Source organism: Clavelina lepadiformis, chromosome 1 (assembly GCF_947623445.1).
Source record: "Clavelina lepadiformis chromosome 1, kaClaLepa1.1, whole genome shotgun sequence".
Lineage (NCBI taxonomy): Eukaryota > Metazoa > Chordata > Ascidiacea > Aplousobranchia > Clavelinidae > Clavelina > Clavelina lepadiformis.
In genome coordinates, this window is record NC_135240.1 from 7,356,834 (window position 1) to 7,369,755 (window position 12,922).

The following is a 12,922-nucleotide window of genomic DNA, read 5'->3' on the forward strand; positions in this document are numbered from 1 at the left end:
TAGATTTTTGCATGAATACTTTGTTTACAGATGCATTAAATTTATTTACAGAAGCAGCTTCAAAGTTGCTTAGATTTAATGCATCTAATCATGTCCTTTATTCTTTACCATTTTGAATGGTATAATATCGTAAACTTTCCCCTTGATGAAAGGAATGTTTCTACACGATTTAGGGGGAAAAGAGTGTAAATAGTTGGCAGGGAGGTCACTTTTTGGCACTACGCCGGTACTTGGCAAAACTGTGCCAACGATGCTGGTTTTCGGTACTGTTTAAAGAAAGTAGTTCCGATTGAATCAAAAATATGATTTCGTTGGGAAATGAAGCTCTCATAGTATATCTGAGACCTGATAAAGCAACCTTATGTTTGCGAAAACTTGTGTCAATTAATGAAAGTTTACTACTAGAGCGCTAAAAAATTCTACTACCCGGTATTTTGTTTTAGTAGGCTATATAGCCTACCGGTACAAGGTTAACAGAGTTGAGCCACCAGCAATTGAGGAAATGCAGTAATGCGTTGGATGATTTACCTGAAGTAAACTTTAATGTAATTATGAAAAGAAAATACGGTTGTTAATACTTTTTTATACTGTAATTTACAAAAAGAAAAATTTATTAAAAGAGACCTATTACGTCATATTCAAATAAATCGGGGTTTCGTTTCCTCATTTAAAGCAAACTTACACCAAAAGCTATAAAGGTGTACATATTTGTGTGTTTTTTATATATTTGGCTTTCAGATTATATAAAAATATGTATATTTGTTATTTAGAGTAACATTTTTTTTAAAACTTTTTTTTTATTTGCTTTATTGAATGTGTTTTTTTGCTTGTTGGAAATTAAATGTTTTGTGGTACAAGTTTCTTTAACGATTCAATACCACGTGACTAAGACGTCACAAAGAAGATTTCGTAACGTGTCTGAACAGCCATTTTTATTCTGCGTGTTCGTGAAGAAGCGGTTTGTGGTAGTCTAGTTGTGAAGTTACGTATTCCAAGATCTGATTTAACTGTGAACGTGGAACTTTTTCCGTTTCTCCGTATAAAAGAGAACGAATCAAGTTGGTTGAAAATGCTACAGGTCAGAAGACTGATCTGTACCGCGGCCACGTTCAAGGTGAAAACGCTTATCAACCAGCGGCAAGCTCCATCGATCGGCTGATGGGCGTTGGCTGGTGGGCGACTTCAATTATCAGATCTGTAAATTGATAATAACCATCTTTCATCTGGAGGACCTGGGAATTAGCCGAATCCGGGTCAACAGATGAAGGAATAAACCGTAAAAACCGTAAGTTTTTAAACAGTAAATTTACCGGTATAGGCTTATAGATGGGAAAATTTGATTTCATCACAGGTGATTTGTACGTATGGCTGTTACATGCTTGTCTGCATTTTACTGTTTTACTTGTATTATAATTTTTTTTCCTAAGATATTTTAAAACCATGTTTATATGTGTGATTAGTTCTCCGTATAGCTTGATGATAGTAACCAAAAATAATGGCGATAGTAATTATCTTAAGGTGATTAATTAATCTATATATTCTAGAGTCATCATGAATCTTGCATGGTTTAAGCTTCTTCAACCCCAAAAGCATGCAGTTTGACTTTAACAGCAGCTTATTAATGTAGAACATTTTCCTAGTTTAATTTTATTTTTTTGTTTCAGTTCAGAACCAGCCTGCTCTTTTAGCTTCTCTTGTATAATATTATTGTTAAATTACAACAATGCCTGGTTACGGACGTGATGGCGGATATGGTGGAAGAGGCGGTGGACGAGGTGGTGGCCAAGGAGGATCATATAGAGGCCGTGGTGGTGGAAGAAGCTACGGATCAGACCGAAATGGCGGCGGTGGAGGAGGAAGATTTGGTGGAAGCGGAGGCAGTCGATACGGTGGTGGTGATCGAGGCGGACCAAAATATGAGGCCCCAGGGTCAAATTTGCGTAAAATAAAGTGGGACATGTCTAAGCTGATCCCATTTCAAAAAGAATTTTATCAAGAACATCCGGCCGTCTCAAATCGTCCATCATCTGCCATACAGGAATTTTATCGTCAAAATGAAATCACAGTTGAAGGTAATGATATCAAACATCCAGTATTTCAATTCACAGAAGTCAACTTCCCAGACTACATCCTAAACCAAATAGCGAAAAGTGGATTCCAGAATCCTACTGCCATCCAAGCGATTGGCTGGCCACATGCACTCAGTGGGAAAGACTTAGTTGGAATTGCTCAGACTGGCTCTGGAAAAACATTATCTTTTTTAATGCCAGCGCTTATACACATCAACGCTCAACCTTACTTGGAGCGAGGTGATGGTCCTATCGCATTAGTTTTGTGTCCTACAAGAGAGTTGGCTCAGCAAGTGCAGCAGGTTGCTGATGAATATGGTTCAATGTGCCATATACGCAACACTTGTGTGTATGGAGGAGCTGCCAAAGGACCACAATTGAGAGATTTGGACCGGGGCTGTGAGATTGTGATTGCAACTCCTGGTCGTTTAATTGACTTTCTGGAACAGAAGAAAACAAATCTTCGTCGCTGCACCTACCTTGTTTTGGATGAGGCGGACAGAATGTTAGACATGGGATTTGAACCACAAATTCGAAAGATCATTGAACAAATTCGTCCAGATCGCCAAACACTGATGTGGAGTGCAACTTGGCCTAAAGAAGTCCGAAAACTTGCTGAAGATTTTTTGAAAGAATATGTCCATGTTCAAGTAGGATCCCTGAACATTTCGGCAAATCACAACATTCTCCAAATTATTGATGTTTGCGGTGAGGAAGAAAAGGGTGATAAACTCATGCGCTTGATGGAAGAGATTATGGGAGAGCAAGAAAACAAAACTATTATTTTCACGGAGACAAAAAGAAAATGTGACCTTCTCACACGAAACATGCGACATGATGGGTGGCCAGCAATGTGCATTCATGGTGATAAATCTCAGCCAGAACGTGACTGGGTGTTGAATGAATTTCGTACAGGGAAGTCTCCCATTCTCGTTGCTACTGATGTTGCTTCTCGTGGCTTAGATGTCAGTGATATTAAATTTGTCATCAACTATGACTTTCCAAGCCAGTGTGAAGACTATATTCATCGAATTGGTCGAACTGCTCGTGCTAATCAAACTGGCACAGCTTATACTTTCTTCACACAAGGAAATGGGAAGCAGGCAGCTCAACTAATTGACATACTGAGAGAAGCAAAACAGCAAATCAATCCCAGGCTTATGGAGCTTGCACAAGCATCTAGCAAGTTTGGTGGTGGTGGTCGAAACCGTTATCGTGGTGGTAATAGTGGGTACAACAAAGGTGGTGGTTATTCCAACTCAAGAAACGGTTATGGTGGCAAGCAGAACGGTTACTCTTCTAATGGTTATGTTAATCCATCTAAAACCCTACCAACGTATGGAGCAATGCCAGGCACCAACTTCATGATGATGCCAGGCGGCCCGGTTCCTATGTGAAATCATTTGCTATAGCTAAGTTTAGGCTGTTTTTAGAAGGCTACAAACATTTGTTTTCTCGCACTGTCTATAATAAACATTACATTTCGTTTTCTATGTTGTACATAACCTGCAATTTCTAAAATGTGACGTCACTGCTTTCCCTGGACTGGGGTAATTTTCATATTAAATTTAATAAACTGGAGAATGAGTTACGTGAATGTTAATTTTCTAGGCATTTTTATTTATGTCGGCTCATCAGATTGTCTGTTCTATTTCGTTCAATAAACTTTAGGTTGTAATTTATGGTTTGATTGCACACCACACCAAGCATGAAAGGCACAGGGCACTAAAACATTATTTATGAAAATACTCACGTCAGTGTGCAAATTATTTTCACATCCTTTTTGGTATGTAGGGATTTCAAGTATTATTTTGTAACGTTATTATAGGCCTACATCCTTAACTAGAGCCTCAAATCAAAATTGCAGACTGCTAAACATAGCCTGGCCCACAGACTACCAGTAAAGTAAAACACACAAATGGTGTACAATACAAAACTTTTATTCTACAACAAAATCAGTCATTTTTCGGAGTCTGTTCACGTTGTTTATCTTCTACAGCTTTCTTAATCGCATCAGTGTAGTTTTTTTGCCGATCTGGATTTTCATAATCAAAATCAGAAGCATATCTGCAAACAAAGAGGAGATTACAAGCTATGATCACATTCATCCAATTCAGCGGTTTTAAACTAGGGGCGTTACGTGAAACAGTGTGGTTACTAACCGATATTTACATGGGGAAATCTGATTTTCAAATTCTATTGCAAAGCTAGCAGACAATGTGATTTCTGAACATGCCAGAATGTTTTGTACATTTATGTAACATTTTTCTCAAATGAAGCAGTAATTCGCCCAGCATGAAATTTGTAAGTTCAACCTTCAACATTTTTTACATCATATAAAATTACATTAAAATTTAATTGACTCAATATTGTGTAACATGTTGAAGTCGTTTCCTTTCTTTTGTCAAAATTGAAAACTCATTTTGCTTACAACAATAGGGTCTTCAAATGCACTAGCGGTACGTGTCTGCTGCGGGAAAAAGTTTAATAAGCACTAATCTAAATACAATACCCACTAAATAACCTTTACATGATTTATTCGAACTTTACCTTAGCATTTTCACATAATCTGCGTAGTTCATTGTGTCTGAATTAACAAAGAGAGGACGCTGCTGCACATAAAATGAAGTGAAAACACTTGGGACTGCTGGCATTTGACATTCCTTAGGGGTAAATGTTAACCTTAAAGAATATGAAGCATATGAAAAGAAGTCTAAGGAAAACCATATAGTGCTGTATAGTCATCATGTATTTACCTTGATTCTGTCACTACCAATGGCGAAAGTGTAGTTGCTGTATAAGTATCGGTCTTTTCATTGTGATAAAGTTCATTAACATAGCGCTTTCCAAACTGGTACAGTCCAAGAGGATTTAAAAAGACAAATACGATAATATTCACTCCCATGATAGAGGTCTGTTTAAAAAAAAGTCACTTTGTGTGGCCTATGACAAACGCAAGATTCTCAGCAACAAAGTTTCTCACCGCGATTACAGAGTTTGAAGCAACCTTCAGCAGATAGGGTGATGCCGCAGCTACTCCAGCACTCAAAACATAAAACGATCCCAGTGTCCCTGCAAATTTCTTTTTAATTTAAAAGCGATGTTCCGCATATTTCTATGGGACAAGAATACGTTTATACACTTAGGAAAGAGTTGTATGAAGTACTAACTTTTCAATCTATTCTTGTCACTTCCAATGTAGAGTAATTTGCCTATTTCTGGGTCTTCTACTTTTGAGGTAGAAACAAATCTATTTGCAATTACCATATCAGTTCTGTTGAAAAGAGATTGCTTGTAATTGCTGAATGATGACGCTTTGTAGTTAGTGTGGGTATTAATGCGGCATACTGAAGGAGTTGAGTTTGTTATGTATAGCTTCATACTGGGGAACAAGATTGATGACTTTGTATGTAATCCATAACTCTTCATGTTTCTTGAGAAATATAGTCCTGAGGATGACAAAGCTCCCATTTTGTGTTCGACCGTTAGGGCAGATTCAAGAATCACATTACCAAGATAACTGCAGGAATATTAACTCAACAGGTATTTCTGAAATTCTTCAAATTTGCAATTACAGTGAATATAACTTTTCCAAAATCAAATCACTTTACAAAGAACAATTGCACCTGGGCTGAGAAAGATCTTATTTATATTGTATAATATAAGAATGTTAATGAAGTTTATGGAAATGTAATAAAACCTAAGTAAGGCACCTAAAAGTCGGTATCGGCAAAAACAACTGGAGTGTAAAAAACGTTATGGTAACCCAAATTAATAAGAAGGAAAAACTACAAAAGGTGTTTATCATAAAATTATAAAAATTGGAACAACCACAAAAAATAAAAATTGCATATATGTATAAGTTTCAAGAGAAAATTATGAAAACTTGCTTAATAAAATGTGATGATTAGTATGTCATAACGTAGCTTCCTATAATTCCCTTGAACCACCCCAATAAGCGTACTTACTATGCAAGGGAAGCTTTTGAAAACGATCTGATGATCGATAATCAGCCACAGCTTTCAGTGAAAAAAATCTCTCTACATACTGTTTCAATTTGTCAAAACCAACCAGAAAGTTACGCTTAAACAGTTGAATTGAATCTAATGCTTCACAAAATGCAAAATCAACATATGTCAGCTTATCACCAGCCAACCATTCGTTGCTACCAAGAAAACGTTCAAATTTTTTCAAATCTTCTGGAAGCCTAGGAAGATATATTTGTTTTGCTGCTTCAAAATCTTCTTTGTTGGTAGTGTAGCACATATAAATAAAGCGATTCCGAAAATCTTCAACACACCCTTCTAACATATCACATCTAGTCGACTGAATTGCGGTTATTGGCAGCAATCCATATTTCCTTCCAATATGCTTCATTATTGCCCAGCTTTCAGTAAGTTTAAAATCACCACTGATGTAATATGGCACATTTGGAAAATCAAATCCCAGTCCTTCTTTGTCTCTTTTCCATTCTGGACGAGCGTACATGGGTGCATCCCCAGTAGGATATCGTTTGTCAACGAACTCTACACCACAATATTCTAACATTAATCTTATGGGCTCGGCAAGACATCTCATATCCCAATACGCAAGGATGGGTTTTGGTTGTTCTGACATTTTTTTAATTCAAAGGATCAAAGAAACAAGATAAAAGAAACAGACCTTAAACCTACCAGTGCTATACAATTTTATGAAATCGTTAGTATTTTAGTTGTTATCAAAGTAAATGTTTTAAGGTTAACTCAATAGGCCTATAAATGCAAATTTTGCATGCAGGGAATTCCTTGGGAACCACAATCTTTCAACATATTCGATGTTGATATATTTTATAATGGCTGGCACCATATTTTTTGCTCAACACAAGCAAACAAAAAATTTGACCAGACAATATAGGTGTGCTTAATTTTAACTAATCCAAAACTATTCAAAGATCATAAACTTTTAGTATATTAAAACACAATGTTCTAAGGACTCAAGTCAATTCCCTCATTATCACGTCATTTCACTTCACTTCACTTCACTTGACTCAATTCACATATTTTGATGGACCAACTTGACTGGAGTTAAAGACCAAAACGACTGCAGTCACGCATTGTCAAGTGTGAAGACAAGAAAGGCAACTTTAGGTAACAAAAATGGATATCTTCCTACAAAATTATAACTCTCTGTAACGAGTATCAACCAGACTAATTGGTAGACAGCCATGATATTATAGTAACCAGTTTAATGCAATGCAGTGTGTGACCTCAGAATATTGTTGTAGTTAAAGACCTTGACTTGACGCAAGTCAGAATTTAAACCGACTTGATATAGAGCTTAAATTGACTCGACTTACCCAAGCCTCAACTCAAAATGACTCCACCTGATTCAAATCGCAAAAAACGACTTGGTAAAACAACCCCAGTAAAACATGATTATACTGCAACATTAAAGAGAAAAGACGTAATTAATGATGAATACATTTGGAAAATAACAACGAGTTACATAAGCTTTTGAAATAGACGCTTTTTGAGTTACCGTTGTCATTTGTTATGTGTGGCAAGATTTATTCCAATGCCAATAGACTTAACAATCAAAAATTTCCGACCCACTTTGATTCTTTTGTAGATTACAATCGTCTTGACTCTTGAGCATTGGATTGTCAAAATTTTTCTCGAGTGAGAAGCATAAAAATTTCTTCACAAGACAAAGAAAATTTTAAAATATGCTACCTATAGTTCTTATTTTGAAGTGGTTTGAATCCTACGCACTGGACTTACTTGGTATGGCACCTATAGAAACGTGGTCGGGAAGCATATGATGTAAAATGTGTGAGAGTTTGCGTGATATCTGCAGGCGTTAAGTAGAATATGAGAATATAGAGTACAAGATTGAGCATAAAAAATAGAAGCCGCAACGAACGATGCTAAAGTATTGCTTTATTGAACGTCATCATTTAGACAAAGTTGAACGCCCACAGCGTGCCGAATCGGAAGTGTGAAAGCATTCTTTCAACAAGAAACTCGAAGTGCGAGCGGCCTTATACAGTATGCGTCCGCTGTTTAAACAGGATTATCAGCACAGTAAAAGAGTCCCATTGTCTGTTGAATTGGTTAAAAACTAGAAGCCACCCTCGATTAAAAGCAGCGCAATATGATCAAAAATAAAAAATAGTGGCCGCGTCTTCTATTCGAAAAAATACGGTACGCTGATTTCGTTTTGCATGTCAAGCAAACTTTAAAATTAATTAACTAGAAGTATATACAAACCGAAATATGACATTCAAGCTCGCCACCACGGGTTACGCCTGGGCGGCTAACATCACCATAACCATCACACATGTTCAAAATTCTGAGCATCTTGCATTTCAAAACCTTAAAATAATTCAAAACTTTATATACCTGGCATAATTACAGGTATAATGTCGTTGTGACTCGGTGATTGCCCCGATGAAAAATACAGTAAATAAACTTTTTCTTTTTTATGTTTTAACGCTGTATTTTTTTTTACTTATGTAACAATTAACAGTAACAATTGTAACAAACCATTACTTTAAAATAAGACTATAGGCCTACTGTACGAATGCAGTGAACGCTCTCACCGACGATCTAAGTACTGTAATTGGTCGAAAAGGAAAAAGTAGGAAGAAACAGCTGGTCACGCATTATTTAACACAGATGACATCATTTTGCACGTGTGCGCCCGCCACCCACGATTGCTGTGTTGGGCAGTCGAGTCCACTGGCTATACTTGTAGTAGAATCCGGGTGCGGAAAACTGGAAAGTCTTGTTTTCGTTTTTGATAGAGTGCTTGCTTTGCTGTACATTTTAACGCTGTGAGGAGATCAACTAGCAATCATGTTTAGCTGCGAAGTCTGTGGAAAGTCTTACACTAAAAACAGACATCTAAGGTTACACTTTGCTAGAAATCATGTCGACAAAAGTGAGTGGACGGATAAGTGCGATGTTTGCGGAAAAGTCTACGCCGACGCTGAAATACTACAAAGACATGCTTTAACCCATCATAACTTAGGAATAAAATGCCCCATTGAAGATTGTAATGAAGAATTTCCAAGTCAATTAGCTATGCATAAGCACAGAAAATCACATTTTTCAAAAGATTTTGAAAACTTAAAAGAGGTGAAAGCAAAAAAGAAAAAATATTGCTGTGAGGAATGTGACATGTCGTTCGCAAAGCATCATTTGTTAACACAGCACTCATACATTCACACAAATGTGCTTCCATTTAAATGCACTAAATGTGAGACAGCATTCTTGACACTTGCCCATCGGAACAGACATGAAAAAGTTCATAATGGATATAAGTGTGACCAGTGTAATCAACGATTTGACACTTGGACCGACCTAAGAAGCCATGTGAGCAAGGAACATCCCCGGAGGTTTCCATGCACAAAATGCGACAAGACATTTCGCATGGCATGCCGATTACGTGAGCATATGGTGTCACACGGAGAAGTAAGAAAGCTGTATAAGTGCAAAGAATGTGACCGAACATTTGTCAAGAAATTTAATCTTAAAACCCATATAAAAATCCAACATGAAAATGTTAAAACCTTCAAATGTCCTACTGAAGGTTGCTTGAAAGTATTTGCTCATAACCATAGCTTAAAAAAGCATATGGTCACACACGCGCCAGATTATGTTCGTCCAACTCGTAAAAGATTAGATAAACCTGCTAGAAAGGCAAGAAAAGGAAAAACCAACAAGATAAGCCTTCTTTCTCAAATAACAGGAATAAAGCCTAAAATAATCACTGTTGGAGTTTAATTGATATATTTCAGGCTCAATTTTACCTCATGTGTGTTTAGTTATTGTACTTCTGTCAGAAAATACTTTGCTTTCTGTTTCCTTGTACCATATATGTTTAAACATTATTAAATTGTTGAGGAATAATGAACAATATCTAAGCTGCATATACAAGATATTCAGATATATAATTGATTTTTCACTTTGAGCATGAAACTGGTTGTGCCAAAATTTAATTGTAATGATTTTAGCTTGTTTTTTTCTGACTATGTGCATGTTTCTTGCAAGAACTTGCCATGTTTCTATATTGCATTTCAAACAAGGTGTACATACTGTAGTAACTGACCATACGATTATGAAGTATAAAATTTTTTATTATTTCTTGGGTGACATTTTCTTATTAACATTAACTACATGGTTTTGCTGCTTAGGTTGCTGGTTTTCATTTTGATATTTGTAATATCTGGTTTTTGTTATGAAAATAAAGGTTTTATCAAGGAATCCAGATGATTATCAAAGAGAAACAAAATTAGATATTCATAAAGGTAAGTTAAAGATATTAATAGTGATATTATAATTAATATTACTAATAATTATATTGCTCATATTCATCTGTATTTCATGTCTTGTCTTTTAGTGTATCGGAATTATAACCCTGCACTACATCCATTCGAGGCGCCCAGAGAATATGTCAGGGCTCTAAATGCCACCAAACTTGAACGTGTGTTTGCGAAGCCATTTCTTGCATCGTTGAATGGCCACACCGACAGTGTTTGCTGCATGTGCAAACACAAACAGCGCTTAAACACAATTTTTTCAGGGTCCTGTGATGGAGAGGTTAGCTTGAGTTGTAGAAAAGTATAGAAAGTAGATTATAGAGTAATTGATATAACATAATCAATTAATCATAGCACTTCTGATGAAACTGTTTTAAATGGAAATAGCTGCTCTTGAATAATGTTAATGTACTTTAGATACGGCAGTGGACATTAACCAACCAAAGGTGTATAAGGGCATTACCGGCCCATACTGGATTTGTACGTGGTATAACTTGTGCTCCAGACGGCACAACTTTTATTTCTGTCGGTGATGACAACACCATCAAGCATTGGACCACGGATGCTTTGAGTGAACAAAGCCATAATCCTTTGAATACGATAGTAACTAAGGTAAGTCTGATTTGTGGTAGACTTTGTAATTTTTGATTATTACTGCACTAAAATGATTCCTGCGTTCTCGGGCTTGAAAGATTGTTTGTTTTCAGACACTTTATACAGGAATTGATCATCATTGGAAAGAACCGATTTATGCTACTTGTGGCCAAACTGTAGACATATGGAACGACGAGAGATCTGAACCTGTGAAGGTTTATAAATGGGGAACAGATTCAGTTAATAGTATAAGTTTTAATCCAGTCGAAACCAACATGTGTGTCAGCACAGTCGCAGATAGGTAAGGTTTGTGTTCCTCACTTTTTCTTTATGTTCCAATGTATGACTATTGACCAGTTTAACAATAACAAACCGTTGTTTGGTGTGAATGCAGGAGTATTGTGTTGTATGACCTTCGCTCGTCAATTCCTGTCAACAAAGTTATACTAAAGCTTCGCAGTAATGTTGTTGCTTGGAACCCAATGGAAGCATTTATGTTCACTGCAGCAAATGAAGACCACAAGTATGTTGCTTATTCTTGTTGTTACACAAGGTTTCTTTGTGTACTAGTACAATTGATGATTTACTTTTCAATAGGATGCAGAATAAATCTAAATCTCCGAATTTTTTTAAAACTTTTGTTGATTGACAATAATTCTAGTTTGTACACGTTTGACATCCGGAGACTGGACTTTGCGTCGAACGTGCACACAGATCATGCGGATGCAGTGTTAGATGTTGATTATGCTCCAACTGGAAAAGAATTTGTATCGGGAAGTTATGATAAGTAAGTAATTCAAGTAACAGAAAATGTGTAATGCCCTTTGCAGTGAGTGTTCATATCCTGGCATTCTTTTTCAGGTCAATTAGAATATTCCCAGTTAACGGAAGTAGAAGTAGAGAAGTTTATCATACAAAAAGAATGCAAAGAGTGTTCACTGTCAAGTGGTCACTCGACAACAGGTATTATATAACTTGCTATAGAACGTTTATTCCATTTTGGTGTAGATATGGAAGTAAACATTTTAGTGAACATGCATTTATTCTGTATCAAGCACAACATAATGTATGTTTATTTGCCAGGTATATATTATCAGGCTCTGATGAGATGAATATAAGGCTGTGGAAGGCAAGGGCTGCAGAGAAACTAGGAAGGGTAAAATCATAAACAAATTGGATGTAACAATAGGATAATTATAACACATGTTTCATAATCTTCACAACTTTTTGTGATAGGGCTTAGCTTAATTAAATTATTAGATGAAATATCTAATTTTCCTGCATCTTTTCTTGCACCCTACATCACATTATCATCTATATGTTTTGCATATTATATAATGTGGCATTATTTGTTAGCTTGCACCTCGTGAGCAAGCTGCTGCAGATTATAATAATAAACTGAAGAAAAAATTTGCGTATCATCCCCAAATTAAAAGAATATCAAGGCACAGGTAACTAGTTGGTTAGCGTTTTCTTTTGCTGTAGGTTAGCTGATGTGCTAAGTCACTTCGCATTTGGCAATGAAATGACTTTAACTCTTCATATTTACAGACATGTTCCTAAGACTATTTACAGCATTCTTAAAGAGAAACGAACTATTAAAGACTCTATGCGACGGAAGTAAGTGCAAGCACCATATTCTGTTTATTATTCAAATGGCAGCGATAAGTTTGTTTATGTATGTTGATTTTGTTATAATTCGCAAATTCTCTTTTTAAGGGAACAAAATCTTCGAGCTCACAGCAAACCCGGCACTGTCCCACATATTCCAGAACGGGCAAAGCATATTGTTACTACTGCAATCAAAGATGATGATATTGATGAAGAAGATTCACTTGTCTAATAACATCTCAAATCATTGTTTTTTTTAACTCCTTTAAGTGGTGTGTAATAGGACTACAGTATTGACTGTTCTTCCTCCATGTAGTAAAAGATAATGATGTATGTTTTGACAGCT

General features: G+C 36.3%; 4 protein-coding genes across 4 annotated transcripts; 3 read left to right on the forward strand and 1 right to left on the reverse strand.

Annotated features, from left to right (window-relative positions):
• The first annotated feature begins 935 nt into the window (after positions 1–935).
• Positions 936–3,747, forward strand: LOC143445969 (putative ATP-dependent RNA helicase DDX5). The gene is made up of 2 exons (XM_076945397.1): positions 936–1,285; positions 1,665–3,747. Exon 2 carries the CDS (start codon positions 1,724–1,726, stop codon positions 3,464–3,466), a length of 1,743 nt encoding a protein of 580 aa, XP_076801512.1. The 5' UTR covers positions 936–1,285; positions 1,665–1,723; the 3' UTR covers positions 3,467–3,747.
• A 246-nt stretch (positions 3,748–3,993) lies between these two features.
• Positions 3,994–6,766, reverse strand: LOC143445997 (transmembrane protein 70 homolog, mitochondrial-like). Its single transcript, XM_076945433.1, has 5 exons — positions 5,240–6,766; positions 5,053–5,141; positions 4,826–4,983; positions 4,620–4,751; positions 3,994–4,136 (listed from the first exon to the last, which is right to left on the reverse strand). Exons 1-5 carry the CDS (start codon positions 5,538–5,540, stop codon positions 4,025–4,027), a joined length of 792 nt encoding a protein of 263 aa, XP_076801548.1. The 5' UTR covers positions 5,541–6,766; the 3' UTR covers positions 3,994–4,024.
• A 1,861-nt stretch (positions 6,767–8,627) lies between these two features.
• LOC143445989 (zinc finger and BTB domain-containing protein 41-like) lies at positions 8,628–10,245 on the forward strand. Its single transcript, XM_076945420.1, has one exon. The coding sequence runs from the start codon at positions 8,906–8,908 to the stop codon at positions 9,833–9,835; it is 930 nt and encodes a 309-aa protein (XP_076801535.1). The 5' UTR covers positions 8,628–8,905; the 3' UTR covers positions 9,836–10,245.
• LOC143445979 (DDB1- and CUL4-associated factor 13-like) lies at positions 10,204–12,909 on the forward strand. Its single transcript, XM_076945409.1, has 11 exons — positions 10,204–10,359; positions 10,452–10,651; positions 10,789–10,983; positions 11,079–11,266; positions 11,360–11,488; positions 11,627–11,752; positions 11,827–11,928; positions 12,049–12,121; positions 12,322–12,416; positions 12,517–12,585; positions 12,685–12,909. The coding sequence occupies exons 1-11, from the start codon at positions 10,290–10,292 to the stop codon at positions 12,806–12,808; spliced, it is 1,371 nt and encodes a 456-aa protein (XP_076801524.1). The 5' UTR covers positions 10,204–10,289; the 3' UTR covers positions 12,809–12,909.
• The last annotated feature ends 13 nt before the right edge of the window (positions 12,910–12,922 follow it).

Excerpts from the sequence above, each read along its gene's own strand:
- LOC143445969 (XM_076945397.1), top strand. The coding sequence starts at position 1,724 with ATGCCTGGTTACGGACGTGATGGCGGATATGGTGGAAGAGGCGGTGGA.
- LOC143445979 (XM_076945409.1), top strand. The coding sequence starts at position 10,290 with ATGAAAATAAAGGTTTTATCAAGGAATCCAGATGATTATCAAAGAGAA. Across the intron at positions 12,417-12,516 it reads AAAAGAATATCAAGGCACAG|ACATGTTCCTAAGACTATTT; the intron begins GTAACTAGTTGG and ends TCATATTTACAG. Across the intron at positions 12,586-12,684 it reads AAAGACTCTATGCGACGGAA|GGAACAAAATCTTCGAGCTC; the intron begins GTAAGTGCAAGC and ends TCTCTTTTTAAG.
- LOC143445997 (XM_076945433.1), bottom strand. The coding sequence starts at position 5,540 with ATGGGAGCTTTGTCATCCTCAGGACTATATTTCTCAAGAAACATGAAG. Across the intron at positions 4,984-5,052 it reads CTTCAAACTCTGTAATCGCG|ACCTCTATCATGGGAGTGAA; the intron begins GTGAGAAACTTT and ends TTTTTTAAACAG. Across the intron at positions 4,137-4,619 it reads GATTATGTGAAAATGCTAAG|ATATGCTTCTGATTTTGATT; the intron begins GTAAAGTTCGAA and ends CTTTGTTTGCAG.
- LOC143445989 (XM_076945420.1), top strand. The coding sequence starts at position 8,906 with ATGTTTAGCTGCGAAGTCTGTGGAAAGTCTTACACTAAAAACAGACAT.